This window comes from Canis lupus, chromosome 30 (genome assembly GCF_003254725.2).
Source record: "Canis lupus dingo isolate Sandy chromosome 30, ASM325472v2, whole genome shotgun sequence".
Classification (NCBI taxonomy): domain Eukaryota; kingdom Metazoa; phylum Chordata; class Mammalia; order Carnivora; family Canidae; genus Canis; species Canis lupus.
In genome coordinates, this window is record NC_064272.1 from 605,085 (window position 1) to 613,952 (window position 8,868).

An 8,868-nucleotide genomic window follows, 5' to 3' on the forward strand; every position below is an offset into this window, starting at 1 on the left:
GTGATCCTGGGGACCTGGGATCGAGTTGGGACTCCCTGCATGGAGCCTGCTTCTCCCTCTGCCTGTGTCTTTCTCTGTGTCTCTCATGAATAAATAAATAAAATCTTTTTTAAAAAAAGAAGAATCTTAAAAATGAAGAGGTAGTAAAATATTGTAGTTATGGTGGGAAAAGAGAAAAAAATTGGAAATTTACAGTCTGATATAAAAACGAGTTGTACTGGGAAAAGGAAGAAAAAAAAGGAGGGGTATACTCTGGTTCTATATACTGTAAATTCCTCGACTTCCCCTGGAGCTTTCAAGTGATGCTTGGTCAAGAACTTGCTCTTCCCCTGTCCTTCCTGCTAGTCTTCTGGGGGAGGGTCCTGCTCTTCTGACTCTCAGGTGTGTGCACCTGGGGGAGCTGCCTCACCCTCTGCCAGGTGCTAGGCTCAATGGGAGCTGTTTGTCCTGTGAGGCCTCTGTTCCCTGGCAGCCCTGCTGCGTCCCAGGCACAGGATGTCACAATGAGTAACAATAACACTGGAGGAGGCCAGCACTCCAGCTCTTGAGTCAGCTCCTGTAGTAACTACCACAGTCTCCCACGCGGCACTGGCCTAGGTGCTCTGGGGGCGGGGAGTGCTGATCTGTAGAGCTGGGGGGCGCCTGGTGGTAGGGGCGTCCTCATTGTCCTGTACCCTCCCTGTCTCTATGGGAGCGCAGGATGCTGGGCTGTGTCCCCTGCTGCCCTGGGATCTGGGGCCTCTGGAATTGCACTCCCGGGGTGTACAGCCCCCTCTGCACGGAGCTGCTGACTGAGCTTCTCCAGAGGTCCCGCTGGGCACATGCTCCAGCCCTTTACTGAGCTCGGCCCACAGCGTGTGGCACGCTCTCCCCTGGCGCACTTCCTCTGTTAGTGATTCTGGGAGACTGGAGGCTCCCCTGCCCATCCTGTGCTTCTGCCCGAATTCCCTGCTGAGCGCCTTTCCGTTCGGGAAGAATCTGGTGCGGATTTTTAAAGTTCCTGCTTCTACGGGACTGGGCTTTCCTGTCCCAGAAGGTTTTCGCCTTTCGGCCCTAGCCCGGATCCTTGCGCCGGGCCCCTCCCCCACTTGATTCTTTAAACATTTTTTTCCACCTTCCTACCTTGCTAGAGGCGCAAACTCTTCTCTCTGTAGTGTTCCAGCTGTTCTTTTTTTAAATCTCAGTTTTGATTCATAGGTGTTCAGGATAGTTTGAAAGTTACTAGGTAAGTTGGTGGGGACAGGTGACTTAGGGGCCCTACTCCTCTGCCATCTTGCCCCGCCCTCAAATACCACTTAATATACCCTCTGTTGGTATCCTCTTTTTTCCCTTCTCCTGTCTCCATTTCTGAACAAATGTGTTCCCAGTGCCCCATCCAATAAACTCCCTGCCTGCTCAATTTGTCTCTGGGCCTTCTTTTAAATAATAAGTAAAGCCATTGGACACACACACACACACACACACACACACAGCAATTTAATGTGATGATTCTTGATGTTCATTCATTCATCAGAATCAATTTACAGGTTATTTTTAGACCTTATGAATTGCAGAAACAATGTTTTTACATTTTTATTTGAAAAATAAACGAAAGTTCAAAATTAAAATGTTCTTTGTCAGATTATGCTATTCTCTGTTAGAATATCAATTCTTCATATGATGAATTTACATTCCCATGATTGGTAAGGGTCATATACTCCACAGGTGAAGTAGCAACAGGCCTAGGATGGGAGATGATGAGTTCATTCAGGATGTTAAGTTTGAGGTACTTAAATAGGGATGGGTCACCATGTAATGGGATGGTTAGTTTTAGAGCTCCAAGAAAGATGTGATCAACAAAATCTGGAATAAGATATCTTTTTGCTCAGTCTTTTTATAGCTACCTTTGTGTCTTTGTTCCTTAGTGTATAGATGGTAGGATTCAGGGCAGGGATGATAGCAAAATCCACAATGAACAGATTTTTATCAATTGAAGGTGGGGGAGAAGGCCAGACGTACAGAAACATGCATGGGGTGAAAAACAAAAAAACCACAGTGATGTGAGCTGACAAAGTAACAAATGCCTTGGATAATTCTCCTGAAGAACGTTTCCAGACTGTAATCAAAATGAATGAGTAGGAAAGGATTAGCAGGAAGAAGGTGCCCATGCTCATGAAGCCACTGTTGGCAGTAACGATAAACTCAAACTTGACTGCATCTGTGCATGCAAGTTTTATGATCTTAGGAAAGTCACAGTAAAAGCTGTCTACTTTATTAGGCCCACAAAAAGGCAAGTTTATAACAAATAAAAACTGAGACATAGCATGAATCACTCCCGTTACCCATCCAGTGATTACGAATGAAATACATATTTTAGAGTTCATGATTTTCAAGTAGTGAAGAGGTTTACATATTGCTGTACATCTGTCAAATGCCATGGCTATGAGTAATACCATCTCCACTCCTCCTATGATGTGGATGAAGCATATCTGTGCCATACAACCTTGGAAAGAAATTACTTTGTATTCATTTAAGAGGTCTTTGATTATTTTGGGAACTGTGGTAGAGGAAAGACACACATCAATGAGGGACAGGTTGGCCAGCAGAAAGTACATGGGAGAATGTAGGTGAGAATCAAAAATTACCAAAAACAAAATAAAAAGATTTCCCAAGATGACTGCTAAATAGAGCAAAGAACATACCAAGATGAGAAAGAGCTTTTTCTCCCAAGAACAAGAAAGGGCCAGTAACACAATCTCTGTGACCACAGAATCATTTAATCCACCCATTGACTGGACAGGAGAGCTGATTTTCAAGTGACCTGAAGATAAAAATTAAAAAGAGAAATTATTACTGGCAGAAACATAGATTCCCTATTTGCCTTGCAAATTAAGTTAGATATAATTGACTGAGAAGAGAAAAATTAAGAATTTGGAGGGAATAAGTTTAGTAGCAAATTTAGTACATAAAAGGGGATATGTGAAGGAAAATATGTGACTATAAATTTTGCAGATAGAGTCAAAAGGAGTTACTTTATTTTTCACCCTATACTTAAATCTTTTTAAAATTTTTTTCTCAAAGGTTTCTTGATCATTATCCTGACCATTGCCCTAAGTATTCTCATTCCACATAAATATGTAATTCTCTATTCTCTTACCTCAGCCTTTTATAGCCCCTTTAAATTTTCCTTTTTACAAAACAGATGAACATAGAAGAAGGGAAGGAAAAAATGAAATAAGATGAAAACAGAGAGGGAAGCAAATCATAAGAGACTATTAACTATAGGAAACAAGAAGGGTTGCTGGAAGGGATTTGTGTGTTAAGGGGGAATTGGTGATGGGCATTAAGGAGGGCACTTGAAGTCATGAGCACTGGGTATGCAGTGATGTATGCAACAGATAAATCACTAAATTCCACCTCTGAAATGAATAATACTTTATATGTTAATTAAATTTAATTTAAGTAAAAAATTTTTAAAAATGTTTCCCTTCTTCTCTTGGGCTTATAGAGATCACCATGACAAAAGTACTTGAATATATCCTATCACTCACTACATTGGGCTTTTAAAGTTTATTTATTTATTTATTTATTTATTTATTTATTTATTTATTTATTTTTTAAGTTTAAATGGAACTCAGGTGTATAGGCTTAATAATACTTTTTATGACATCATTATCACCATTGGTCCAAGACCACCTTTAGTAAACAGATTACTTAATGAGGAGCTAAAAATAAAATATTGCATATCTGAAAGTAAAGAGGAGTAAATATAATTGTAACTAATAATTGTAATAATCACAGATAACAGATTTGAGTGTACTTATGCAATTGTGTTAAATATATTAATTCTTTCAAACCTCTCAATGACTCTATAAAATAGACTCAATTTTATTATCCCCACTTCACAAATGAAACTGCCTGAGAAAGATGAGGTGGCAACGTTAGGACTGTATGAAGAGTTTTAGGACTTGAGAATGCATTCTTCTAACCAGTGCTCTGTGCTCTTCAAGGTCAGCACTTCCAAATATACTCTAGCCCTCCCCAAGGATCTAGAGGCATCAGCCTTTTCCCTTCATCTTAACTTTTTTATTTCCCTTGATCTGTTACACATAGAATCTCCTCCTTCAAAAGTCAGATCTGTCAAGGATGGGAGGTGGGTGTCCTTCTTATTTTCCCTTTAGTTTCTAAAAACCATTTACAGTTAAGTTTATTTTAACTAATACATTGTATTTATTAAACAAGTCATGATAAGCTAGCTTGCATTCCAGAAAATCCTTTTAGAGAAGTCACCAGGGATTCAGCACACAATAGTCTACATGTAAAAATGTCACATATAATAAACAGTTTTCAGTCTTTATATTACATACTTGTTCTCCAGATTTGGTACTTGATCATGCATTGTTTCTGAAATTTCTTCTGTCATTGATTGCTGTATATGTTGCCTATCCTAAAGCCTTTTCCATACCAGATGATGCTGAGAACACCTATCTAGTTAGATATTAGGTGGAGATTTTTCAATTTTGGGAAAGATTCTTATCTTAGCCCTGGGATGGTATATGATAGTCCATGTGACTTGGCCATGTATTGGTATAAGAGAGGCATGTGGCCTAGATTTGATGAGATGGAGAACAATGCCTTCTGTGGAAGGTTTTCTTTCCCAGATTAATGTGTAAAGATTAATGTGAAGAAGGCTCTTTTTCTAGCTTTTATACTTTGCATTTAATATTAGTATGAGACCTAAATATGCAGCAATCATAAGCTTTGGGTGTCCACATGTTAACGATGATATTATGGACAGATAGAAAAATAATCCAGTATAAAAGCTTTGATGTCAACAAAGATCTGCCTTCTGACATCTTGTAATATGAGAAAAATAAAAACTTACTTTCTTTAGGAGACTGTAATTAAGACATTGTTACTTGAAGCTGAATGCATTTTTAATATTTGTATATCAGATCTCTCTTGATTTTTCTCCTGTATTTCTAACTTCCTTTTTGTGTCTTTCATTGATGCGTGGATTCCGCCCTCCACTTATCTTTGAGTATTGATATGATTCAGAAGCCTTAAAATATTTTTTCATTCCAAACATGTAATTCTAAAGACTCCTCACTTACAAAAGATTTCTATATCTATAGTTCTATTCCTGGATTCTAGGATAATATATCTAAGACTGTACTGTCCATAAATAGACATTCCTAAAACATTTCAATGTTAAAATATGCAAGACTGAACTCATGAATTGATCCTCCTTTTAATGCCTTAGGAAATATCATGAGTGTTCTCTCAGATGCTTAATACGGGAGTCTTTGAGGCACCTTTTCTCCTCTCTTACTTTATATACCAGACAGAAAGTTACACTTCCTGAATATTTGTGTTTTTTTCTTCCTCTTCATTTCCCCTGTCAGTTCTATTTCTTGTCTCTATATTTTTTCCAGTTAAAGACCCATAGATCCTTATGACTGATCACTCTTCCTCCAATCTTACCTACATTTAGTATGTTCTACATATTTGATTTCAGATTTGTCTATCTGAATATCAAATATAGTCATGTAACTTTCCAATTGCATTTTATGGTTCTATCATTGTGGATATGTTAAAATTCAGTAGCATATCACATCAGACATTTTATAAACTGAATATATTACTCTATTTTTTCACATTTCTCTGCTCTTGCATATACTGTCATCTGTGTTATTCCTGGTCGTTACTAAGTGGAAACATATTTACCCAAAAGGCTTGATAGATCTGGTTGCCATTCTGATTCTGCCACTTGTGAGCTGTATAAACCAGGGTATGCTAGCCAGTTATGCTGATGGGATTTATTTGTCCATAAAATGGGAGGTGTCCAACTTACATCTCCAGATGTTATGAAGATTTGAGAACATATGGGTAAAACTATCTGGCAGAAATGTTAATTCTTCTCAGTTTTATCCCTCAAAATGTGATTAAGTGCAAGCTACTCTGAAGTATTCATTGATGACCCTAAGCAGAGTAGTGTCTGTGACCTACTGTGATATCTTATACCTTCTTTGTAATAAAATACATTATAATTTCTTATGCATGTTAGTTCTTCATTATCAATTACAATTTCTTTGAGAAAAAGGCATTTTACCAACTTTGTATGTCCCAGTAGTTAGCACAATTTCTGGCACAGAGTGGGCACTATCCAACGATAGTCTTCACTAACATTCTTAGTGGAAAGTTCAAGAAGATATGGTAGGCAAAATCAGAGACATAGAAGCCACCGTAGGAGATTTGGTGGAGAATAAATCTTCACCAAATGACTTTGGGGTTTGAAATCATTGGCACCTGTTCACTGATGGAAGAAGAATGGAAACCAATCTGAATCAGCAGCCTCCTTGTCATGATCATTCTCACAGAATGACTTCAAAACCCCACATTTCCAAGTAGATCCTAAATCTAATACAGTAAAACTGGAAAAACTACTAACTTTCCTCTTTACTTCTTGCCTCACACAAAATGTATATAGTCATTACAGAATATCTGGAACTTCAAGTTACCGTGAAGTATTAAAGCAAGCTATAAGACATATTCCTAAACTGAAAACATCACTGTATATTTGGAAAAAAATCATTAATTCAAAAGAGCAGTACACTTTTCATGCTTAAGGCTCCAATGAAAAGTTGTTTGGTACATGAAGAAAGAAGAGAACTTTGAATATACTTGAATCTATATTCAGAAGAGTTTTTGATGCACATGACATAAATTAGAACTTTGGGTAAACTAGGCTAAAAAAATATAATTTGTTAAGTTAAAAAAATATTTTAAAATACTAAATATAAAAAAAAAAAAAAAATAAAAAAAAAAAATAAAATACTAAATATAATGTAAGTATATATACAGAAATATTTAGTTTCTACAGTATCTTTAGTTTCTGGGAATTTGAATGATCTTATTTTTTCCTAAATATGAACTCTTATTTTCTGTATTTTTATAAGTAATATTTATGGATTTACTTATTTTTAAAGAAAATTTGAAATTAGTGGAGGAAATTAGAAAAATGATATAAAAATAATTTCATAAATAGCAGTATTAGGTAGTAATTAATAGCAAACATTCTGGGGACAGACTACCTGTATTCGAATTTCCATCTCCTTGATTTTTGAGCTATGTATCCTTGGATGAGTTGCTTCACTTCTCTGTCCCTCAGTTTGCTCATCTGGAAAATAGCGATGATAGTAGTACTTACCTTTTAGTGTTTTTGTGAGGATTACATAAGTTGGTATATGGACAACAGCAAAGCATCCTGTGGCATATAAATACTTAACACATTTTTTAAAATAATTATGATGATTCTTAAGACTTGATCATTTAATTCTTTCTGAACATAAGATAGCTTGCTCTGCTAGATTGTACTCATTTGTAATGAAATAGCCAAGATATAATGTTCTATTTTCATGAAACTGGTATCAGAGACAAAAAAGGGATGGGAAATTGAAGCTCCTTTACATATCAATTTAATAAAGATATGGGCACTTTGAAGAGAAATTCACCTCACAATACAATTGAAATTATGAAAATGAGACCAGATCATCTGTAAAACTATATGAGTAAAAATCATTCAAATAAAGAGCATAAGTCAAAGGAACCTTGAAGTAAAGAGGAAAGAAGCCTGGGAACAAAATATATCCAGTTGCTAGGGAGTTAGAGAGCAGGCTTCATTTGTACCTGCTCAGGTACAGGTCTCACTTAAGCAGGAACTTCAAGAGATTGAGACACACAGACAGTTAACACCCCTTTGATATTGCCACCATGTCTTAAGACAGAAAGTTATAAATAGTTCATACCATTTGGAAGGGAGTCAATTGGTAGGACTGGATAGAAGCCATAATTGCTTCTAATGGAAACTAGGTCTTCTGTGCACACTGGTTTTCCCAAGGGTAAATTATTGCAACTTGCAGAAAAGAGATCCAGGAAAGTTGAACAGTTTAGTATGATGATCTTTGATTTTGTGCTCTGATATTTTTTTCCAAAATAACTTTAGCTGTTCATTATGTTATTTCAAGTTATATGAACCATTGATAGTATCAGTTTGGTACCATTATCAAGTGAAAAAAAAACTATCACATTACACCCATAACAGTTTGTCTAACTTGGAATCTTAAGAAATAATGAATTGATATTTGAACAGATCAGGGTAGTTCCAGAAGTAGTGTAATATTAGATTGCCAAAATCTCAGTTGATAATTTTAACAACTTTATGGGGGTTTAATATGTATACTGCAAAATTTATCCAGTTAAATGTACTACTTAATAATTTTCGAGTTTATAGTTGTATAATCATCATCATAATTCAATTTTAGTGTAGTTCAGTCACCCCAAAATATTCCTTGTGCCTATTTGTTTGTAGTTAATCCCTGCTTCCATTCCCAGACTCAGGTGATAAGTAACTGTTTAATACATCTAGGGATTTACTTTAGAATCAATCCAATTTACCAAACTAAAGTTTCATGAGGGAAGGGAGGGCTGTATCCTCTTGAAGAAGAACCCTCTACACAGCACTATTTTATATTTTTCCTATCCTTCTTCAAAGAATAATAATCAGAATTTGGGGGATTATTAGACACTGATTTTGATTTTGAACTGTCACTAATTTCTGGAGGAAGAAAATGCGGCTGTGGATGACCAATCAGAAATAGGGGTTTGTGGTGGTCAGGTGGCCAGTGAAATTTTGGCTGTGTCCATCTCACAGTGTGCTCTGAGGTTTCCTAAATCCATTCTTTAGTTATGTCCATACTTTGAGATAAAAACTGGCATAGATATACTAACAAATGGAAGATTTCCATATTGATTACCTAAGCCATGAAATCAAAGCTATTATGATAATAAAAGCCAAGTGAAGCAAATTAGTTCTAAATAACCTACCAA

The 8,868-nt window shown here is 36.3% G+C and overlaps 1 protein-coding gene across 1 annotated transcript; it reads right to left on the bottom strand.

Annotated features, from left to right (window-relative positions):
* Positions 1–1,832: 1,832 nt before the first annotated feature.
* On the bottom strand, positions 1,833–2,768 carry LOC112675430 (olfactory receptor 4F21-like). The gene has a single exon (XM_025472034.1). The coding sequence runs from the start codon at positions 2,766–2,768 to the stop codon at positions 1,833–1,835; it is 936 nt and encodes a 311-aa protein (XP_025327819.1).
* Between the last annotated feature and the right edge of the window lie 6,100 nt (positions 2,769–8,868).

Coding starts and splice junctions, on each gene's coding strand:
- LOC112675430 (XM_025472034.1), bottom strand. CDS start 2,768: ATGGGTGGATTAAATGATTCTGTGGTCACAGAGATTGTGTTACTGGCC.